The sequence below is a fragment of the Impatiens glandulifera genome, unplaced genomic scaffold, assembly GCF_907164915.1.
Source record: "Impatiens glandulifera unplaced genomic scaffold, dImpGla2.1, whole genome shotgun sequence".
Classification (NCBI taxonomy): domain Eukaryota; kingdom Viridiplantae; phylum Streptophyta; class Magnoliopsida; order Ericales; family Balsaminaceae; genus Impatiens; species Impatiens glandulifera.
The window spans coordinates 295,846-320,170 of record NW_025919459.1 but is presented as its reverse complement, the minus strand read 5'-3'; the positions used below and the strand labels follow the sequence as shown (position 1 = coordinate 320,170).

At 31.7% G+C, this 24,325-nt stretch overlaps 2 protein-coding genes across 3 annotated transcripts; one reads left to right on the top strand and one right to left on the bottom strand.

Annotated features, from left to right (window-relative positions):
* The first annotated feature begins 8,850 nt into the window (after positions 1–8,850).
* Positions 8,851–12,740, top strand: LOC124918006. 2 transcript variants are annotated; one of them, XM_047458269.1, is made up of 2 exons: positions 8,851–10,283; positions 12,253–12,740. In XM_047458269.1, the coding sequence occupies exons 1-2, from the start codon at positions 9,268–9,270 to the stop codon at positions 12,281–12,283; spliced, it is 1,047 nt and encodes a 348-aa protein (XP_047314225.1). In that variant the 5' UTR covers positions 8,851–9,267; the 3' UTR covers positions 12,284–12,740. The 2 variants fall into 2 exon arrangements, with proteins under 2 accessions (XP_047314225.1, XP_047314226.1); XM_047458270.1 differs by having other exon boundaries at positions 8,851–10,287.
* On the bottom strand, positions 12,172–17,694 carry LOC124918005 (heparanase-like protein 1). Its single transcript, XM_047458267.1, has 10 exons — positions 17,543–17,694; positions 16,831–17,104; positions 16,626–16,662; positions 16,358–16,541; positions 15,183–15,331; positions 14,872–15,117; positions 14,447–14,636; positions 13,557–13,682; positions 13,381–13,480; positions 12,172–12,632 (listed from the first exon to the last, which is right to left on the bottom strand). Exons 2-10 carry the CDS (start codon positions 17,047–17,049, stop codon positions 12,234–12,236), a joined length of 1,650 nt encoding a protein of 549 aa, XP_047314223.1. The 5' UTR covers positions 17,050–17,104; positions 17,543–17,694; the 3' UTR covers positions 12,172–12,233.
* Between the last annotated feature and the right edge of the window lie 6,631 nt (positions 17,695–24,325).

Sequence of the window (24,325 nt, the reverse complement as noted above, 5' to 3'; positions counted from 1 at the left end):
GAAGCAAATATATCTTCGCTCATGAGGGTCCCCTGCCAAAAAAAAGGAAATAAAAAAAAAATAAAAAAGTAGCCAAGGAATTGAAGCGAAGATTTGTTCGGTTGCTGCATGTCATCTTCAATTAATTGAATTAATATTTAATAAACGGAAATATAAAATCCATGTCATTTTGGTCTTCACATAAACTGGTAAGTGTCTTTACATGGTAGGCAAGCGGTCTTTACATGGGTGGGTAGGGGGGTTTACATGAGGTTATTATTAAAATTAATTGAAGCAAATATATCTTCGCTCCAGAGAGTCTCGAGCCAAAAAAAAATTAAATAAAAAAATTAAATAAAAATTCCTTCAAAAAAAAGATTGACTTACTTGAAGCGAATATTATATCGCTGCATGTGTTTTTTAATAAATTTAATTAATATTTAAAAAACGTAAATATAATATGACTGTCAATTCGGTCTTTACATGGACGTGTAAGTGTATTTTCATGAACGGCAGGCGTTCTTCTCATGGGTGGGTATGCGGGGTTTACATGAGGGTCATGGCAACGGGCGTGTAGATCAGAGCGAAGATATCTTATCTGGGTATTATCTGAATATTATATTATTTCCTGGCGTTAACGGGCGCTTCCGTTAACGGCGTCTTGTGTGAACCCGGTCCTAAACCCGGATTCCGGATTCTCCCTCCCTCCGTCTCCTGCCCAGATTGATTTATTATTAAATTATTAATGCTGCAATCTGATTGGTCCGCCACAGGGGAACACGGCAATCGGTAGCAGAAGATCTGAACTGATATATTAGGGATAACTTTATAAGACACTTAACAACAGTTATAATAAAACTGTTTCTAACTCACCACTAATAAATAGGATAAGTTCAAACTGCACTTACAAATAACTTAAATAAAAGTATGTGCAAAACATATGCACTTTTATAAACTTAATATAATAAACTAACATTAACAATCTCTCCCCAACTATACTGCATTAATATTCAGTTAATCTTCATCAACACACATGGCATTTCTCAGTTTCTCAAAACTTTTCATCTTCAATGACTTAGTCATAATGTCTAAAATTTGTTCATCAATCCTGCAATACACAAGTTCTATCAAATTTTCATTGGACAAATCTTTGATATAATGATAACGAATATCTATATGTTTGTTTTTCCCATGCATAATAGCATTTTTAGATAGTCTAACTGTAGACACATTATCACAATAGATAACCGTGCACTTCTTTTGTGGATAATGAAGAGCATCTAAAATCCTCTTCATCCATATAGCCTGACATACTCCAGAAGTAACTGCAACTAATTTAGTAGACAATGTTACAATTGGTTGTTTTTTCGAAGACAATGCTACAACAACTTTTCCCATCATAAAGCCGAAAGTGCTTTTTCTATCATCCATATCTTCAGCATAATCACTGTCTAAATATCTCACCATTTCTTCTCGATTTCCTTGTTTGTATAGAATACCCATCTTCAAAGACTCACTTAGATATCTGAGTATCCTTTCCATTAGACCTAAGTGTAAATTTGTGGGTGTTTCCATGTAACGACTAGCTATTCCAATAGAGAACATTATATCTGGCCTAATGACAGTTAGATATCTCAAACATCCTACAATTACTTATAGGCAGTAGAATCTATTATATTTCCATCTTCATCCTTGACAATTTTGACTCCAGAACCATTGAGTCTTCATTCAAGCACGGTTGGACGGGCATCTGCTGCTAGGTCTGGGAATGACTTTCATAACTGAATTTCACTTAACCAACCTAAATCTTTCAAGGACTTACTTTGTATATATTTTCTAACTAATGAAATTAAGACCCCAATTTCTCTTTTCTTTACTTCTACTCTAATGAAGAATCTCATAAGTCCAAGATCTATCATTGCAAACTTTTACATCATAGTCTTCTTAAATATCTATATCATTTCGTCATTATTACTAGTAACCAATAAATCATCAACATGCAAGCTTACAAGCAGAATTTCACCTTCATATTTAAACTTGACAAACAAAGTAGGTTTTACATGACAATTCTCAAAGCGTTGTTGCATGAAATGTATGTCTATACAGCTATACCAAGTCCTCGGGGCTTTCTTTAGTCCATACAATGCTTTCTCTAATTTATAGACTTTAGCTTTCTCTCACTTCTTCACAAAACCCTTTGGTTGTTCCACAAATACTTTTCACACAATTTCCCATGTAGAAAAACATTTTTCACATCTAAATGGTATAAGTTCCAGCCTTGTCGAGCAACTATTGAAATAAGAAAACTTATAGTGTCCCACCTTGTTATCGGAGCAAAAACTTTTGTATAATTAATTCCAAATTGTTGTGAATATTCTTTGACTACTAGCATAGCCTTATATTTGTCTATTACTCCATGCTCATTGAATTTTGTCTTGAAAACTCATTTAACACCTATCTTCTTTGCTCCTTTTGGTAGTTCCATCAATTTCCATGACGGATTTCAACTAGTTGCGAAGGTCATTTTGAAAAAAAAATAAGAAAAAGGATTATGTTGAAATATTCTCTTAAAAGGCAAAGAGCCAAGACCGATACTGCAAAAGTAAATAATCAAACTGAGTCTCCAAAACATATATATTGATAGGTGCGTGAGATCGTTCGTACACGATCCTATTTTAAACCCTAATTATTGTTAGGTATCAAAACATATATGTCCATAGGTGTGTGAGATCGTTCGTACACAATCTCATTTTAACCCCTAATTGTTTTTAGGTATCAAAATTATATGTTGATAGGTACGTGAGATTGTTTGTACACGATCCCGTTTTTAAACCCTAATTGTGGTTAGGTACTCAAAACCCTATATGTTGATAGGTACGTGAGATCGTTCGTACACAATACCGTTTTCAAACCTTAATTGTTGTTAGATATTCAAACCTTATCTATCGATAGGTGCGTAAGATCGTTCGCACGATCCCGACCCTATATGTCTATAAGTACGTGAGATCGTTCGTACATGATCCTGTTTCAAACCCTAATTGTTGTTAGGTATCAAAAACCTATATGTCGATAGGTATGTGGAATCGTTCGTACACAATTCCATTTCAAAACCCTAATTGTACTTATGTACCCAAAACTCTATCTATCGATAGGTACGATACTATTTTAACTCATATTTGTTAAAAGGTTCCAAAACCCTATTTGTTGATAGGTACCAAACATTGTATGTTGACTAGTACCGAGGTCATTCGTACATGACCCATCAAAACCCTATTTATTAATAGGTAACCCAAAACCCTATATGTCGATAGGTATGAGACATCGTTTATACACGATTCCGTTTTAGACTCCTATTTGTTAATAGGTTCCAAAACTCTATCTATGGATAGGTACCAACCCTTGTATGTTGACAAGTACTGAGGTCATTCATATAAAACCCTATTTGTTAATAGGTAACCAAAACCCCATATATCAATAGGTACGTGAAATCGTTCATACACGATTCCGTTTCAAAATCCTAATTGTAGTTAGGTACCTAAAACTCTATTTATTGATAGGTACGTGAAATCGTCCGTTCAAGATTCCGTTTCAAAACATTATTTGTTAGTAGGTAAACTAAACTCTATCTGTTGATAGGTACGGGAAATTGTTTGTATACAATTCCACTAAAAACCCTATATGTTGATAGGTTGAGATATTTTTTGTATACAATTCTATATGAAAACCCAATATGTCGATAGGTCAAGATATTGTTTGTACATTGTCGATAGGTCGAAACATTGTTTGTATACAATTCCGTATGAAAACTCTATTTGTTAATAGGTCGAGACATTGTTTGTATACAATTCCGCTAAAAACTATATATGTGATAGGTCGAGACATTGTTTGTATACAATTCCATATGAAAACCCTATTTGTCGATCGATCGAGACATTGTTTGTATACAATTCTGCTAAAAACTCTATATGTCTATAGGTCGAGACATTGTTTGTATACAATTCCATATGAAACCCTTATTTGATGATAGGTCGAGATATTGTGTGTATACAATTTCACTAAAAACTCTATTTGTCGATAGGTCGAGACATTGTTTGTATACAATTCCGTATGAAAACTCTATTTGTCGATAGGTCAAGACATTGTTTGTATACAATTCTGCTAAAAATCATATATGTCGATAGATCAAGACATTGTTCGTATATAATTCCGTATGAAAACCCTATCTGTCGATAGTCGAGACATCGTTTATACACGATTCCGCTAAAACTCTATATGTCGATAGGTTAAGAAATCATTTATACACAATTTTGCTAAAACCCTATCTGTCGATAGGTTGAGACATCGTTTATACACGATTCCGCTAAAATCCTATAGGTCGATAGGTCGAGACATCGTTTATACACGATTCGACTAAAACCCTATATATCGATAGGTCAAGACATCCTTTATACACAATTATGATAAAACCCTATATGTCGATAGATCGAGACATCGTTTATATACGATTCTGCCAAAACCCTATATGTTGATAGGTCGAGACATTATTTATATACGATTCTACCAAAACCCTATTTATCGATAAGTTGAGACATCGTTTATATACGATTCTTCCAAAACCCTATCTGTTGATTAGTCAGGAAACTGTTCATACACAATTATGTCTACAAACTTTATCCCTCAATAGGTATTCTCCAATCAAAATACTATCTCTTAATAAATACCCAAAATGAAACTATGTCTCTCGATGGGTATCAAATCCTTGTTTGTCAATAAGCATATATATCATCCGTACATGATCGGTTAAAATCCTTGTATGTCAGCAAGAACACCGAGATCATATGTATATGATCCGTTCAAAAACTCATCGCTCGAATATGTATCAAAACCCTATCGCTTGATAGGTACTCAAAGAAAAACCCTATCTCTCGATAGGTATCCGATCAAAAATCATATTTCTCAATAAGTATATCTCCTAATTCACAAAACGTAAAACTCTATCTCTCGATAGGTATCAAAGTCTTGTTTGTCAACAAGCATAAAGATCATTCGTACATGATCCGTTAACAATCTTGTATGTCGACAAGGACTAGAGATCATATGTATATGATCCATACAAAAACCCTATCGCTCTAATAGGTATCAAAACTCTATCTCCCGATAGGTAGCTCAAACACCCTATCTTTCGATAGGTACTTCAACAAAAAAATCCTATTTTTCAATAGGTATTCTCCTTCTAATTCACAAAAATACAAAAATCTATTAGTTGAGAGTTCCACGATTATATGTATATGATATCCTACAACCTCACATGTTGGCAAGTTTGTTAGCTCCCGCGATAAACCTATCTATTGATAGTACCCTGATCATTTCTATATGATCGCTCAACGCATTATTTGTTAAGTAAACCTCGATGAGTTTGTCAACTTTTACTAAGACTTGTTTGTTGACATTCTCATGATCATACACATATGATCACCTTAAGATATTACTTGTTAGTAACCCACATAAAAGTTGCTAAAACTTTATGTCTCATAAAACAACATTAACCATTTGTACATGACTATCTTGAATAATATGTTGATGTTCATGCTAAATAGGAATTGATTTTTCAAATACCTATGATTATCTCTGAATCATTATCCCATGGATTTTACGAATATTTTGTTGAGATTTGTAAAACAGAATACGTGAATTATCCTTGTTAGGATAATCACCAAGGAAAGATTCCTAAGCAACGCTTGGAAGTACCTCGATGAAATGCTATACACAACATCAATAGGTCACTCCAACATCAGCACGCTACAAGTTCCATCTTTCCAAACACCCTCAATGTAAATTGGATAAGAAAACTTAGTGTTAGATGACATACTCGAATCAGCGTTTTCAAAACCAATTTGTTGTATTAAACTCGATTCGAGAGAAGCACTAAAAATCTATATACCCAATTTATAAATTTTAAAAATAATTATTTTGATTATTTTCGAATAAATAAATCAAAATAATTAATCTCAAGACCAAAAACCTAATTAATTAAGGATAATGGTCAAATAAAATAAATAAAATTATTTAGGATAAATGTTGTACTCATTTTATTACAAAATAATTTTAGAAAAAATCAAGGGATCAAAATAAATAATTTAGGATTAAATGTGGTACCCATTTTATCCTCAAAATTAGTTATTTAACCTAAAAATATATAAAAAAAATTAAAATAAATTGGCAAAATATTTGTCATATTTATTTTAAATATTTTGTGTATTTTAAAGAATTAAAAATAAATCCAAAAGGGTGAAGGAAAAATCAATTTCAAACAAATTATTAAGGTTTTAAAATAATATAAAAATATGTGATCATATGTGGCCGAAATTCCAATGAATGGTTGCAGCAAGAATCAGAACCATCAGATGAGTTGGATTTCATCCAACGCTCACAAGTCGCCCGCTGCAACGAAGGAAGCGTGCATCCGCAAGGCAGGCGATGGACTAATGTGCGCGTTAGCTCCGTCTACTGAAACGTGATGGAACAGCCAAAACGCAACGACACACTGACGGAATGCCAACGGACTGTTCCGCTTCCGCGTTCTCACCCGAAACGACGTCATTTTGTCCCCCGATAAACGTCCTCGTCGCGACGCTTGATGGATAACCATCTGTGACCATCTTTGGTTTTTCAAAGATTGAATTTCATCGTTTCTGGGAGGATTGACTCCATTCAAAAGATGGAATGATCACCTTACTATGGTGATCATTTCTCTTACATCTATATCATCAATGATGCCTATTCCAGTAATTGGCCAAAAGAACAACCAAAATGTCATTAATGGCATTTGACTAATTTGATCCACTTGACTCCCTCAACCGACTTTGGGAAGTTATAAATAGCCTTCCTTAATAATTCTAAAACCAAGAGATCTTAACTTCAACTCTCAATCAAAAGATTTCTAAAATACACAATTGAAGCTTAAAGCTTCTAATTTTTCTAAATTTTTGCATAAGGCCTTAAAGTTTGAATTCAGACATCCAGAAAGCTTCCTTAAGGTTTAAGGAGTGTCTCCAACACTTCGTAAACTTTCAATCATCATTTAATTCATACTTCTATTTGAGTTAATCCTCAAGAACAACAGTTTAAAAGGCTTCCCAACATGTTTCTAATGATATTGAGCAACTATTTGGATCATGTTTGATCCATTCCGATCAAAATTAAGGAGTCTCGCACCCGACCGAGAACTCTTGAACCCATGACCGGTGACTTCCAGCCAAGATCGAGGCGTCCAACCGAGAAGTCAGACCTAGGACCGAGGAGTCTCGCACCCGACCGAGAACTCCCAAGCCTAGGACCGATGACTTTCACCCATGACCGAGAGGCCCGACCGAAAATTTTAGCACCCGACTGAGAATTATAGCCAAGGACTAAGAGGCCTTAGCACCCCGATTGAGGGACTTCCGCATCCCGATCGAAGGACTTCCACACCCCAGTCGAGGAACTTCCGCACCCCGACCAAGGATCCTGAACCCGAACTAAGGGGTTCCCGACTAGGACCGATGGCTTTTTAGCCCCTACCGATAAAATGAACTCAAGACCTAGAACACAGGTTCTAAAGCCTATTTGGTTCCAATTTTAAAATTCTAAAATTATTTTTGTAATTTTGGAACCTCAAACTATTTTATAACTGAAAAATTAGAAAACGATTTTAAAATATTTTTGGGAAATATCAAAAAAAATATTTTGACAAAGATTCGTTTATGATTTATTTTTAAATCTTAATGTCTTTTAATACTAATGTTTTTCAGGTATTTTCTTCTCTATCAATCATCAGTAACAAGTACCTATAGGTACCAACATTTACATAATTGTTGTTACAATTCTTTAAATATGCAAAAACTTATGCATGTCTAGGACCGAAAGATTAATCAATTGAAATAAAACGGTATACAACCGATTTTCTAAAGTCAAATTTATAAGTAAAGACCGTTTTTAAAACGGATACAAAGGATGAAGCGCGAAAGCTCTTTTTTGAGTATCACCAAAATACGAACTGAAAGAAACTCTGGCTAAAACACGTTTGTACATATATGTTTTTTTTATTGATTTTCAAAAATCAATTGGGGACTATTTTTTCAAATAAATAATATTTTTAATTAATTTAAACAACAAATTTCTAAGAAATCAAATTATAATTTAATTAATTCAAATTCAAGATTAATTAAATTTGAGCCTAAGTTAATTATTTTTATAATTAGTTTCAAAAATTGTCTGAAATTATTTAAAACTTTTAAAATAATATTTTATTTTAAAATATGACTGACACACAAATCGATGTTGTAATTCTTAACCTCGAGCTTGCTCTGCGACTAAAGTGTTTTCTGGGGTTACACGTTCATCAAATTTGATGTTAAATTTAAAATTTAAAATATTATTAACTTAGTTAGTTAAATGGTTGTACTTGTTATTGTTAGATTGTAAGTTTAAAATATATGTATAGTATTTTTATTTTTTATTTTTAACCGTTTTAAGTTTATGAACAAATGAATTTACGATATGACCCAAGTATTCATTTACTCTCACATATATATATATATTCAAATTAACCATAACTTTCTACTCGGGCAAACCAAACAAATTCAAATGAAGTATTATTATATAAAAAAAATATACGAGTTTGGTCAACTCAAATATATAGGTTTATGTTTTATTTTAGAGTGATTGGGTAATTTTATTTTATAAATTATTATATAATTTATATTTATATATTAATTTTATAAATATTATTTTTTATAATAATTACTAATAATATTTATATTTAATTGAATTAACTATTAACTTATTATAAAAAAAGAAATCTATACTTCAAAAAGAAAGAGAAAGATCAGTGGACCTTTGAGTTCTTCGAAGCTGATGAGTATCCCATCTCCTATTACGCATATCACAGGTGATCTTTGAATCAAGAACCCTAAATTCATCTCCCACCAGATTCTATGTTGGCTCGAATTTGAAGATTGAAGTCTTTTCTCCTCTTTTCTCCGCCCGCCTGCCTTCAACTAAGGTTCTTCCCCGCTAATAGCTGCTCTTTTCTTTACCATACCCCTTTCAAAATTTAAATTCATGACTTGACATTATAGTCAGCTGTAAACAATAATTGAAAGGAAATGATCGTGCCCTTTGGAAATTGAAGAAATTTTGTGGAGATAAAGTTGAACACCAACTGTTCGACATATTGCTTCGCCTAAAAAGCTGATAGATTTTTTTGATACTCTTTCATAAATTGAAATTTCAATCTATTGTATCCCGATGTTAGTGAGGAAGATACTGTCCACCACCAATTGCGGTGTAATCTGGAAAGGATTTGTTCGATTTTCTTCTTCGATCAATCATACACATGAAAAAGTAACTCCATTGCCCGTAGGCAATAGCAATAAGATTCATGGAAGTGGATATCACCTCTCACCATTGTTCTCTCATGGTATACATCAAATGGATGATTGCAAACTTGAGATTGTTGATTCAGATGCTTGGAAGGTTTCTTCTGACATAGCTGAGGCATGGAAAGGAACAAAAAGTTTGTCAGAAAGAATTACCTTCTTTGATGATGAATCAGTAGATGAGGCAACTAATTCTGATCAAACCTCCATTGATTCTCCAGACTTTGATGAGATAGAGGATATGAGAATTCGTGGGAGTCTTTTCTATAAGCTGGAGAGAGATTCCAAGGAGTATGATGAATACACCATTGAATTTCATCGCAGGAATGCTTCCCAAAATAAAAATGACAAGAAAAATGTTAGGGATAAGAAAAGCTTGGAAGGGAAATCGGTTTCTGGATCTGAAAATGGGCAAAAGCTATTAAAGCTTGTTAGGAAAGAAGCTCTACCTCCTTCCATTAATGGAATGGACACCTTTGTTGGAGAAGGGGGGAAGAAGGAAAGAAGAACTTTGACATTTAACCAGATGACAGATCGATACCATGAGCCATTTTGCTTAGACATATTCATATCAAAAGCATCAGTTCGAGCTTGTATTATTCATCGAGAAACTAGTAAAGTGGTCGTGGTGGCACATTCGATTTCAAAGGACATGAAATTTGATTTATCGTCAACCAGGAATAAAACAGCTTGTTTTGCTATAGGAGAGGCTTTAGCACAGAGAGCTTTGGCAGATGATATCCACAATGTGGTTTATACACCAAGGAAAGAGGAGAAATTGGAAGGAAAACTGCAGACCGTTCTTCACTCCATCATTGATAATGGTGTCAATGTGAAGGTGAAGTTGAAGCAATGGAAAATGAAGAAAGCTTCTAGCCATTATGGGTAGGTATTTTCTTTGACAACTCGTCTTAATACAGATCTTGATCAAAATTATATGATCTTTATACAATTTTCTTTGATAACTCTTGGAATATGAAATGGGAGGTTTGGATAATGATAAAATTTTGGTCTGTCATATGTTTTGACAGCTGGATAGTTTGGAAACAAAGAAATTTAGAAGTTTTTGAGAATAAAACACCTTGTAAACACCATTGCGTAGATGATTGGTGTGACTCACAGTTTTCTTCCTTGAGAAGAAATCCTGTAGACTCGAGAGCAAATGTAAAATAGAAACCGCATACTGAGGATTGTGTAAAAATAAATATTGATGTTATGGTTCGTAAAGAAGCTGATTGTTTAGGTATTAGATGAGTGGCTCTTGACACTAATGCCAGTTTGATAAGATTTAACTGGGACATTCTCGTTTCAATTGGCTAAATCTATTTTGTATATCAGCGATGTCCCTTCGTTGTGCGAGTCGCGATTTTCAGAGTCGTGATATGTATCATTTCTCAAAAAAGAATATTGAAAATACAAATGATTTGTCAAGATATGAGAATATACTATAGTAGGTAGGAACAAGGCTTCTAAAGTTTGTACATAGGAAGGCAAATCAGGTGCCTCATTTTTATTGTGACATATATTAGTTAGTGTTTCAAATTTAATTTGAAAACACCATATTTATGTTTAGCACAAGTATTATTTCTACCCAAGAAATGGCCATTTTTTCTTCCCATAAGGTTACTTGGAATAATTCCGATGAAATCCTCTCTTGAAATTTGTTCTATTGTTGCATGGAGTTGAATAAATAAATTCCCTCAGCTTAAAATAATACTTGATTGTAAATTTTGATGATTTGTTAATGTGAGTTGCTTGACATAAACAACAATTCTGAAAGGCGTACACATTTAGATTGTTCAAAATTTATATTATACTTTTGCATTGAAATTTTGTTTACACTCGCATCTTGATCTATCAAGTTGAAAGGGGAAATTTGAGCAAATGACCTACTGATAGGGTGAATAACCAATTGTGCGGGGATAATTTAAATAGTGCTGGTGACCCTCTTTTTTTTAATGACAATTGTACCCTTACGTAACGCAACTCCAGTTGCGTGACGCAACCAGAATTTTATTTATTTTTTATTTTTTTATTTTTTTTTCAATTTTTTTTCGTCTCGCGATTGCGTGATGCAAATGGGTTGCGTGACTGCGTAACGCAACTGGGGTTGCGTGACTGCGTAACGCAACTGGGGTTGCGTGACTGCGTAACGCAACTGGGGTTGCGTGACTGCGTAACGCAACTGGGGTTGCGTGACTGCGTAACACAACTGGGGTTGCGTGACGTAACTGGGGCATTTTCGTCCAAAACAATTTCATAATTAAAATTTTTTGAAAAATAAAAAAATAAAAAATTGCGTCGCAACTGGGGTATTTTCGTCCAAAAACAGTAAAAGGGGTCACCAACACTTTTTTTTTATCTTCTACACTTTTCGCATTTCATCTATTTTTTAGCATTTCATCTATTTTTTAGGGTCATCTCCTCAAATTCCCGTTGAAAAAAATATGCAAAAATACTTTGAACTTATTATAATCTAATTCTCTTTCATTTTGTTTCCTTTCTTTTTCAGTTAAATTTTTACTTTTTGAATGCCTTTGCATTCACAAAAATTCTCTTAAAAAATATTTTACCCTTAAAAATATTTGGATCATCGATTCAACATTAGACTCAACATTAGACGAAGAGGAGACTGTTTTTAAAATAAATTGTTCAAATTGTTTTATCATCATTAGTGATCTATATAAAAAAAAAAAAAAACTCTTGCATTGGAATTGGGGTGATATGGACAACAAAAAATAACTGTGCATAATGATAAATTGACAAATGGTCAGAATTGGTTCAATTCCAGCTTATAGAAAATATGTTGTTTACAAATTATTATTTTTATTATTATTATACTTGCTTCTTGCAGATTGGAGCATCAAAGTTGGGAAAAACAATGAACTTGATGGACAAAGAAGGAATAGAGATGGGAGAATTTACACTAAATAACAAATGATTCAAACTCGGGATATCTCCTATATTGGTCAGCTCTAGCGGTTGTCCATTTAGCAGCATGGTTTTGCTATGAAGGGAACCATCTTTCGAAGTTAAATGGTACTCTTCTCTCAAGCTTGGTACATCCGATGCTTTGCTTCCCACCCACGAAAAACTTTTCTTAATTCGGTGAGTGAAAGATGCTCCATCATCATCGCCATAGTTATTTCTCATGTTTAAGCTGATGATGTTCCTCACATTGACGATGAAATCCGTTTGGTGGCTTAGATTGATTAAGAGAAGAGTTATACCCGTCTGTATGCAAACAATTTGAAGTTGTTAGTTATCGTAAACTAGAAACAGGCATATCTATGAATTGATGAATTTCTAAAACATGCAAATTTTGTGTTTGATCTAAATGAATGGAATATTTGCTAAAAAGAAACATAACTAGGAGGGTGCCAATGGTATTCCCATATCAGTCAACTAGAGGATATCAAAACAAGTTTTACTTTTTGTTTTGGTGAATGTTTCGTTACCACATTCAATACGTTTGTAGAATCGTTCATGTGAAAAATAACAGTACATTACATTCAAGTCATAACATATGCTATCCTGAGTTAACCAATAAAGGAGACAACAAAAGAAAGTCCAAAATAAAACTTCTCAACTGTAGCTAGTCTCAAAATCCCAAACAAAATGTTAAACTATTATATATTATGAGATTATAGTCTATGTGACTTCATTTGGAAACACCATTTAATCCGGTTTTCTTGTCTGGGTGTGGATTCAGAGGAGATTTCTTTTGAAAATATGGTGTATCTGAACTTATTCCATCTCAAATCCAAAAGTGGCAGTTTGGTAAGAATATAACTAGGAGGATGGAAATGCCCAAAAAAAATGCTCAAGCTGAGGACATACTATAAATTTGTTGACAATATGTTTATGTTGGTTCAAATCCTAAGAACTTTTCATAAATATTATATTATTATGCAAATATGATTAGATATTAACATTTTCAAACAGACAGAACATAGTGAAAGAGTCAGGGTGGTTAACTTACCCGTCCTTTTGTGCAATGGGCATAGGAGCGTAAATAGGGAGAAGCAATTGCATTAACCGAAAGAACTTCTTTACCCATTAAGCGATGCCAGAGAAGTGCACTGTAGATCAACAGAACATAATAGAGATAAATATTCAAATCAAGAAATTGAAGAAATTAAGGTTGTGTTATTTTACCTGTAATAATCAGGGTTGGGAATATATGTTTTAATGTCAAGTAGACCATAGTTTGCACCAATTAAAGTCTGTCTGCAGTATACTTTTGTTCCATAAGTAGATGACATCCCAAGCTGGTCCAAGTACCTAATCAATTTCATCAACAAAACAAAATTATTATAATAATCTAATTTTTAACTATAATAGTTCCCATATTAAGGGACACGAAAATTTACACAAGTTTACAGATTTGAAGACAGAAATTTTTTTAACGAGCCCAATCGGATATCACCACCTTTCGGAAAGCATATCTGGATCTGGGCAAGACTAAGTTTGGATCTTACCCAGATAGGAAAAGAAATATCACATTTTATAATCTGGATCATAATCTATAAAATAGTGAAATATCCCATTTGAAGACGCTTATAATTTTTTATCTAGATAAAAAACAACTTTAAATTTGTATCTAACTAAGTTTAGTTTCCAACCATAATACTGTCTAAATAAGTTTCTGGATCCTAAAATTTAGAATCCTGTTGTTTTCAAATGGGACTAATCTGTATACCAAATAACTCCAAAAATGACACTAATCTGGATCATGATCTAACAAATCATCTTTATACTAAATGAAGCAAAAAAATCACATTAAAATCTAGAAACTTCCGGGATGATTTTCTTATACATTGAAGAAAAATCACTTTCAGTTCCAACTTCCGGGATGATTTTCCAATTGTATCGTAAATACCAGTTTCCAAGAAGGCTCGACGGGCAAAAAGTAATAATAATATAGAAGTGGGCAGACATAAAGAAGCAAATAGGATTGAGGAGCAAAATAATTTTCATGAATATGATGATAGAGATGTCAAGTGATCAAAGAATATTCATGAGAGGTGAGACAACAAAGATTTTACCAAAAGCTGTTCACAAAAGTATCAGAGACATTGTGAGCGCCATTGTTATATGCTCCTCCAGATTCTCCAACCCAGGCAGATGACCAAGGGCCAGATGTCTCAATAGTTTGTTTCAGATTGGCAAACATAGTTGATGCTCTAGACAAGTGATTCGGATCGAGAATTTTATTCGTTATATTTTTATCAACACCTGAAAAATAAGTCAAACAAATGGCTTAATCTTTCTCCATATTTTCCTTTGAATTCAACAACATTGAGGTATTGCATGTTTCCTTTTCTGTGCATTTTGATTCATCTGTGACAATTGTTGTGACTTGTTTTGTAATGGTTTGTTTTTTCACTATAAACGTGAGTTTTGTGTTTACTGTGGATTCATTAGTGAAAAGATTCTCAGTTTTCATAAAGAAAAAGCATTTTGAACTTACCTGCACCCAAATTGTACATATGATGTGTAAGAAGATTGACGACATTGGGACCTGAAACTTGAAGGAGTTTAGTGTACCATTCCTTATCAAAGAAACCTCCAGGAGCAGCAAGTAGAGGCTTCTTCAGTTGGGAATTATGATTGTTATCGTACAATTCATCTAGAATAGCTTTCAGCTTTATTACATCCTTTCCATACTGTTCTGCACCAACTCTTGCACCAATCCCCTTACCACTCAACTCATTACCTGCAAGAGTAAGCAAGGAAATTTATGAAATTGAGAGAGAAAGGTAAAGAGAAAAGAGAACTCACCATATTCCCATGAATCTATCTGATATCCTTTGGAGATTGTGTACTTTATAAAATCATAGGCATTAGTGGAATTCCAATTTCCCACCCAACTTCCTCCTTTTATCGCATGCCTTCCACGCAATGCATTCAACCCAAATGTAATCCGTGCTCTACAACCAACCATATATTCATCACTATTTTAACTCAACATCCATAGTAGGAATTGGAGGAAGTTTCTCAATTGGTTGTTCTACAAGGAATGGATTTTCAGGGTTCTTATATTTTGTTTCAAACTCCTTAAAGGTGGTTATTACATATGTTTTGGTTTTCGTTTACTTTTGATGCTTGGAGGTACTCGCATGTCGAGCATTTTCCTCTATCCTTCTATTTTGGGAAGTTGTGTGGCCATTTCATGTATTAGGATAAAGACAATATCTTTTTGCATAAAAAGAAAACTAAGTCTATTTGGAAAAACTAAGATTTGGAGAGTTTCTCAATTGATTGCTTTTCAAGGAATGGAGTTTCTTAACGTTTTAATTTGCTTTATTGGTAGATAGATTTGAAAACGGTAAGAATAATCATTTTATATCATGTCGTTTGAGCAACAACCACAAAGCCAAAGTCTTACAAAAGCTGCAAGAAAGAGTAAAACAGAGAAAACAAACTAAAACGTTGAAAACCCGAAACTAACTAGCCCTCGGTTCCTCGAGAACATTCACAATTTCTCTTGTCAAGTAGGGGTATCGGGTCCTATCCTTGGTTTTATTGGTAGATAGTTTAATAAACTTTTGATGTTTTGAGTTACTCAAATGTTGACTATTTTCCTCCCTTTTATTCCGAGAATTTTGTAAGTCTTGTTTGGAAGTTTCATTTATTAATTAAAAACAATCTTTTCACACACAACAAAAAACATAACTAAGCCTGTTTGGAAACTAGGATATGGCCAATTGTTATTTTGTATCCCGAATCCCGATCCAATTTAGATTTCGGCGAATTATTTTCACAAACACATTAATTTTAGTTTGGTAAAGAAGTATCTAGATAAGATCTAAATTAATTCTTAGAAAATTTGGAGTTGTATATGGTTGAAACAATCAGGAATTGAAAAACAATAATAACAAAAAAGTTTGATTAAATCATGAATGGAATTGACTGAAATCATAAGTTCACATTAGATCGAATAGTAGTATCATTACCTTGTCTCTTTGAAGAACTGGTTCAACTTATCCCACCTATCCATACTTAAGCATCCTTTCGAAAATCCGAACAATCTACCCGCCATCTTTGTGAATGGCTGGCATGACGCATTCACATCTCCTATTCCATACAAGACTTGATCTTGTAGAGAACCTCCAATTCTTATTCTCAAAGAATTGAAAGCTGTAAGAAACAAGAGTATGAAACACAATTAGTTCTCTTAAATCTTATGAATGAAAATAAACGTCCATAATCAAGTACACAAACCTAGAACTGCTTTCGCCAAATTGGTGTTAACCAAGTCCTGACAAATTGAGGCATCCATAAAGATGATTGTAAGTGATGTGAAGATGATATTTTTCTTTTAACTAATTGTCATGACCCTCACTTTTTCAATGAGAATCAAACTTGAAACTTACAAAGATGTATATGAAAACCGTTAAGTTTAACAAAAAAAAAAACAGTTATTTACCAAATTTAACACGGAAGAAGATCCCCATGGACAATTGTTATAGTTACACTTATCAGAAGGCCACCAGTCTATAGTAGCACAGACAAAACTGTCATCTGTAAAAGCAACCGGCGTGGTAGCATTGACTACAATTGCTGCTTCTTCAACATTTTGAGCTAAGATTTCATTATTAGCGTAGGCTACTAGAATGAGGAGGATCAAAGGGAGATAAATGCCCATCTTTTAAACCAACACCACTACTAGTGATGAACCAACTTCTTGACTACAACCTCATCTACAATAAAATAAGATAAATCAAAATTGATCCAAAGATAAGTTAAAAATGACATCAACCTATACAATAAAATAAATGGGTGGTTCACAGAACTAAAAAGATTTGAATTTCTCAGAAGAAGAAGCTGATTCTCCTCTTTAAAATCAAACTAAATTTACAATTAATAAATAAAATAATGACCTAAAACAGCTAAGCAAATGAGTTTACAGTCCAAGTTGAAGCTGCTGGCATTTTCTTCAAATCTAGAACCGACATTAATGGAAGAAAGATCATTCCTTGATAAAACGCAAGAGAAAGGCTCATAATGGGGTATTCATTAGCTCTATATTAATGTATCAAAAACAGCATAAACATTTGATTCGCACAAAACCCAGAATGGAAAACAACAAACCCATGTCTATTACTGGAAATCAGTTAAAACCCAGATGAAAAACTCACCTAATTACTGCATTTGATGCCGATACAGAACCTCAAATATGGTTTAAGAAAGAACAGATCGAAACTATTTAAAATGAGCAAACAAAATGCCAGAAAGAGTTCATGTGGGTGGGTGGGTGGCTTGGCGTTCGAGATGAGATGAGAAAGGAAAGTGCCGCTTAGCAGCAAAGACAAACTGGTGGGCCAAGCGGGATCAATTAATATAATTACTACATTATGATTAGATTAGACATTATTTATTTTATTTTTTATTTACTAAATAATTAGATATTATTGATTTGGAGTTTGAACTTACTAAAATAAAGAAACCAGTTAGAGATTTAATCCTTTTTTTATGGGTTTTAAAAAAAAACTTTCTTTTTATAAATAAATGAGTTATTTGAGATTTTTTTTTTATGATGGTTTTATTAAAATATTTTGTTATATTTAATGTAATAAGGGTAAAATAAAGATATTTTAATTAAATAATTTAATTATTAAAATAGTATTGATATGATAAATATTATTTTTTAAATTTAAAAATAATGCAATTTTTTTAAATTTAACAAATATTTAAACAAACAAAAAATTATAACATGTGCAAGAAAAAAATGTTGAATTATGGTTAGTCGTATGTGTCACGAGAAGGTTGAATTGGTAACTCATTTATTTTTTCATTGTAAAGGGTGATAATATCTGGAGATATTTTGTGCAATATAATTATAATTCATTGGGTGATGCCCGAGACATTGGGTAGTTGTTGAGAAATTTAAATTGATGCGGCTAATATGACAGATCTACATAATTGAGGTATCATTCAAATTATTTTTTGGTAGACTATCTAGCTAGAGAGAAATCGTCGAACTTTTTATTTATCGTAGTCGTTCGATGTCTATCATTCATAATGTTATTATTATGATGTTTTCTGAGATTCATTCCATAAAGTCGATAGGGTCGTCGGGAGGTAATCGTTTTTCTCGTGAACTTACGAGTTCGATAACCTATTGAGTAAGTTTTTTAGATTTTGTTTTTAGTTTTTTTTTTATTTTCTCTTCCTGTTATTCTTGTATTGTCGTGTTTAAACGATTTTTATTGTTTTTAATATACATTATCTTTAAAAATAAATAGAATAATTTGACAAATTGATTGATAACAACTTGATTATAAGTTTGTTTAATTCAACTTATAAGTTTATTTGTAATAAGTTGATATAACAACATAAGTAAATAAAATAAAATAGATTTTAGCATTAATTGAATAATTATGAATAAATTAAATCAAATAAGCCTAATATATTTTTTTTAATTTCAAATATATAAATATATATAGTTTTTTTTTTTAAGTCCTTCCTCACCATATAGCTCGTAATGTGACCAGCTTGAAGCTATGATTAGTCCAACCATTTCTTTGCTTTTTAAATAAAAAATTTATACACTTCTTTCATTTTCAAACATTAAGAACATGTTTGGTTATTTAAGATTTTTATTAGATTTTTTTGAAAAAATCTTGTTTGATTACGTATATTATTTAAGTTTTTAATTAGTTGAATTATATATTAGAGTATGTTTTTGTATTTAAATTTTATAAAAATAAAGTTCATATATTTTAGTATTTTTGTGTATGAATTATGGGTTAGATAATTGAAAAAAATAAGATGTGATAAATTTTTATTTTATAGGAAATTAAGTTTTATTAAATTTATTTGAGAGTTACATAAAGAAAATAATTAATAAATAATACAAAATTAAAATAAAATGATATATTTGTTAAATTGTATGAAAATTTTACAAAAATATAATTCTCAATTAAAAATATTTGATGATAATACAATTTGTTAATCTGTGTATTATTTTTATAAATATTATAAAAAATTATTATTTTGAAGGTTCAATTCAAATAATTTTAAGTTTTAATTTCCAAATTCTCACAAAACTGAATCTAACTGAAAAAATAATAATTAACAAATTATTTATTAAAATCACAAAGTTAAAAGATGTTGACAACTCTCTTTATTTGAAATAATTTTTAAAAATTAACAAGCATAACAAAATATCTAGTTATAGTCAGATAAAATCAAATACTAATATATAATAATTTAATTGCATATAACAGAAAGTGAGATTCTTATCTCTTGCCTTTAATACATAAACCACAATTATAAAAATTAAAATAAAAAACTGATAAGACATCATTAAACACAGTCAAACTGAAAATAAAAAATGCACAACCCACCTGTGTCTAGCACAACACCATATGAGTAAATTTATTAAAATTTATATGTTAATTTGTAATAAAAATGAGTTAAGATAGTTTGATAAATTATTTATTTATAAATTTATATTTAGCTTTAGTTAAGAAGAAAATAAAATATTGACAAATTTCTCCAAGCTCCAATAAGTTATTGATTTAGGTAATCAAAAAGAAATATTTTTTTTTCTGTTTATGTTATTTAATAACCTACACAATTGTTCATTCATGTTCTCAATAATCATATTTTTTTAATTATCAATTAAAATATTATTTTTAATTATATATATATATATTTATAAATTATTTATTTAATATTTTTACATAATTTTTTTATAAAATTATTAAAACTTATTTATTTTTAGATAAAATTTTAAATTATATTCAATTATTTTAATATATATTGCTTTAGTATTTTAATATAAGAATTGTATACTACAAATTAAAACAGAACAATGATAAAATGAATATTTTACATTCTGTCGTGATTACTAAACATTTTACAAGTAGAGAAATTTAAATAATATTTTTTCAAATTTAATAACTGATATTTATTATATAAAGAAATGAAAAAAGTTATTATATATGTAAATTTGAAGTGGGGAGAGGCAAGGGACATCTAGAGACCACACAATAAACATTTTAGAAATAGGAAAAACATAAATATGTAACCTGCCTTAAATTATAAATAATAATAAAATTAAAAAAGTAAAAAAGTTTTGAAAAATAATTAAAGATATATATCTGAGATTAATCCTTATATCAAATATTTGAAATTTTTGTTAAGAATAAAAAATAAACATGTTAAAGATAATATTGAATAAGAAAAAATAAAAATTATAATATAAACTTATTAAAATAAGATAAAGAGGTGTAAAGAAATAATTAGAGTAAGAATTAAACAGTTTCAGTTGCAATGCAATCTTCTATTTACATATTCACAAAGATTATCAGACTAGTGATTTTTAATGAAAAATTAATTAAATAAAAAAAAAATATATTGTTTGAGATTTAATATCTTCTTTATGACATGTGATGTGCTAGCGGAGGAAAAATTATAAACCTTCACGATAATTAATTGTCACGATAGAATTGGGGCTCGTGATTGTCGTATGTATACGATAGTTTAAAATTAAAAATAAAAGACGATTTTCATAATTATTAATAGTGTATGTTAGGATTCAAATAAATAAAACGACATAAATTAAAAACAAAGAAGAAGTCATGCATAAATATGATATCAAACTTTCTTTTCAAAAAAAAATTATATTATTCAAAATTAAGTTGAGCCACACTACATTGAAGATATTTATTTGATAAAATAAGAATTTGAATTTAGACAATCCTAAAAGAATATTGACAGAAAAATGGTTAAAAATAAATTGTACAAAATATATACTTAAATGTGAAAACAAATAAACTCATATCATCCCAATAACTAAAAAGAAGCATCCCAATAACTAAAAAGAAGGATCAAACATTAATTTTAAACTAAGTGTGGGGGCTAAATTCTCTGGTTATAAATTCTTCTCTTGCTATTTTTATATTTAATATACTATGTTTTGATCCAATATCATAGATAGAGATTACTCTAGAACCTAAAATTTACTGCAATACAATAATGTTATATATGAAAATCATAAAAAAAAATGAAAAATATGTATGATTTAGTTATATAAAACAACATGATTTTAAAACTGTGATAGTTTAATTATTTAATCAAATTATTTTGAAAAGATATTTTTTAAAATTTACTCGTCTTATTTGAATTCGTGATGTTTTTTTTGTGCCGAAAATCGTGTTAGTGTCGGCGCATGCACCCTTCGGGCTATCTAAGAATGTAAAGTCAATTTTTTTAATATCACTCAAATAAAATGTAATTAAATTAATAATTATATTTTTTTAAATCTTAATTTTTTTCGACTACATTATTTAATATATTTGTAATAAGTCCTCTGAACTCTAAGTCTATATATTTATAGATTCGGACAAATATGATGGGGTAAGTAGAAAAAAAATTCATTCGCCGGCTATTACATTTTTTTAATAGAATAGTTGATACGTACACATAACTTAAAATTGAAAGGGGTGAGTACAAACAAATATAAAGGAGAATGAAAATTAATAAATAACGGAGAAAACAAAAATTAGAATTTAGACAAATTTTCAAATAAAACATGATTTGAAAATTAAATGGTAAATAACGTCAATAAAATCAAATTTTAAATGTTAATAATATGATAAATTTATAATAAATAAGGTTTAAAAATCTTATAATTTTTTTCAGGTGGCTCTAAAATTTGTAACAAATTGATAAGTTGAGTAAAAAAAAATCTCTATTAAATATTCTGAGAAACAATGAAAATTATCATTGATCGAGATAATAAAGAATGCCGAAAAATATTATGTGAGGGGATAACTAAACATTTACATATATTGTCCAAATAGTAAAAAATCTAATAAAAATAATTTGAAGATAGTTGTAAGAGGGGAAATTTGATGGAATAACCCTCATAAGAGGGGAATTTCCACTATTAACAGGTCATTAATAAATTTTTCATTTTTGACCTTTTGCCAAGGCAAAAGGTCAGTTTTACCCTTTATTAAAAAAAAAAAAAAAAAAAAAAAATTCAGTAACCGTCCTCTCCATTTCCCTCCTCTCCACCAACCGTCCTTTCCCCGTCCTTCCTTCATCAAGGTTCTTCATCATCAAGCTTCCTTCATCAAGGTTCTTCACATCAAGCTTCCTTCATCATCAAGCTTCCTTCATCATCAAGCTTCCTTCATTATCGACGATCGTCTTCAACATTCAGGTTAGACGTTCTTCCTTTTAGGGTTTTGTTGTTTAGGATGTAGGTTAGGTCATGGAATAATGGTTTCAGAGCTTGGCTGATATGTTTTACAGTGAAATATACATCCGAAGAAGGTGACGAAGGCGACAGTGCATCTGTCGCATGCGACAGTGCATCTGGCGCATGCGGGAAATGCATCTGTCGCATGCGACAGATGCACTGTCGCATGCGACAGATGCATTTCCCGCATGCGCCAGATGCACTGTCGCATGCGACAGATGCATTTCCCGCATGCGCCAGATGCACTGTCGTCTGCGACAGATGCACTGTCGTCTGCGACAGATGCACTGTCGCCTGCGACAGATGCATTTTCCTCCTTGCATTTTCCTCCTTTACCTGGTCACTGTCACTGACTTCTTTGAATTTTTTTCAATTGCAGATCACATGAATGTTGGTGTTTTTCTACTCTTTGATGGAGACTGGAAAACTGATATATTATATTTGAATTCAAAACTGATATATTACATTAAAAAATAAATACATAAGGTTTACATTCAAAAATATACATAGCTATGTCCATTTTCTATGGGTCTATTATATGGTGGAACAACCTAACTGCCCATTTTTGTCTCCAAAAAACAATGTTCTCTGATGTCACAGCTGATATATCCAATTTTGCAGTAAGGTACTCCAAATACATGATTGTAAAAAGACCACAGTCTCCACTCTTCGTGCACTTGGGGACTCTTGGGTGTGGTATTACAACATATGACATTCCTTCCAAACTGAACTTAGGATACTTGATCCTGTCATACTCGGTCGTTCCAAATAGAAAGAGATATGGAATCATTTCACATAGTGGTTTCATGAACTTGTCATAGTGATTCTTTTTGATAAATCCTTGTTCGCAGTCATAAACATTGATGCACCAATCTTGTAGTTGCACCTCACAAAGGACCCAATGCTTCATATTAATATTCATAGGGAAATATATCTTATCTACAATCATCCAAGAAGTCATCAATTTTTCTTCATCACCCCTGAAATATTCCATCAAGTCATCGTCGAATGTGTATGTTTGTGGATTTTTGGAGAACTTTGAATAACGTAACGACAACCTCGTAGAGACATTACAGTCACATATTGAGAAATCCATCGGTTGATAAGTCTTGGGAAAATTGGCAACTCTTTTTTTAAGAATGTAACATGCTGCATCTATCTCCTGCGACAGATTCGAGAAAATGAAGTAAGCACAGAGCATCGAATGAATTAAGCACAGAACATGAAGAGAAATAGCAGGAAATGCATCTGTCGCAGGCGACAGTGCATCTGTCGCAGGCGACAGTGCATCTGTCGCAGACGACGATGCATCTGTCGCATGCGCCAGATGCATTTCCCGCCTGCGACAGATGCACTGTCGCCTGCGACAGATGCATTTCCTGCTATTTCTCTTTAACCTCCTGTTAATACAATACCAAAAAAACAGTTTCAACAGCAAAAACTTACCTGATCATGTAGCCAATTCTGAGGCCTCAACATTCTGTTAAACAATTCTCGACCAGCATAGAAAAGACCCAGATTTATCGTGTCATCATCCTCCAGCTTCATCCATTGTTTCAAATCATCCAACAGTTCACTATCATAATCTAAAAGAGGATTTACAGTTACTGGATCAATGAGTTTAAAGGATTTTCCATTAGGATCTGTATAGTTCCCCAATTGTGTGGACCTCTTCTTTCTCCGAAAACTCTGTCCCTGAAATCTT

Coding starts and splice junctions, on each gene's coding strand:
- LOC124918005 (XM_047458267.1), bottom strand. CDS start 17,049: ATGGGCATTTATCTCCCTTTGATCCTCCTCATTCTAGTAGCCTACGCT. Junction 15,332..16,357: donor CAGTTCTTCAAAGAGACAAG/GTAATGATACTA, acceptor GGTTGGTTGTAG/AGCACGGATTACATTTGGGT. Junction 15,118..15,182: donor GATAGATTCATGGGAATATG/GTGAGTTCTCTT, acceptor TTACTCTTGCAG/GTAATGAGTTGAGTGGTAAG.
- LOC124918006 (XM_047458269.1), top strand. CDS start 9,268: ATGTTAGTGAGGAAGATACTGTCCACCACCAATTGCGGTGTAATCTGG. Junction 10,284..12,252: donor AAAGCTTCTAGCCATTATGG/GTAGGTATTTTC, acceptor TGCTTCTTGCAG/ATTGGAGCATCAAAGTTGGG.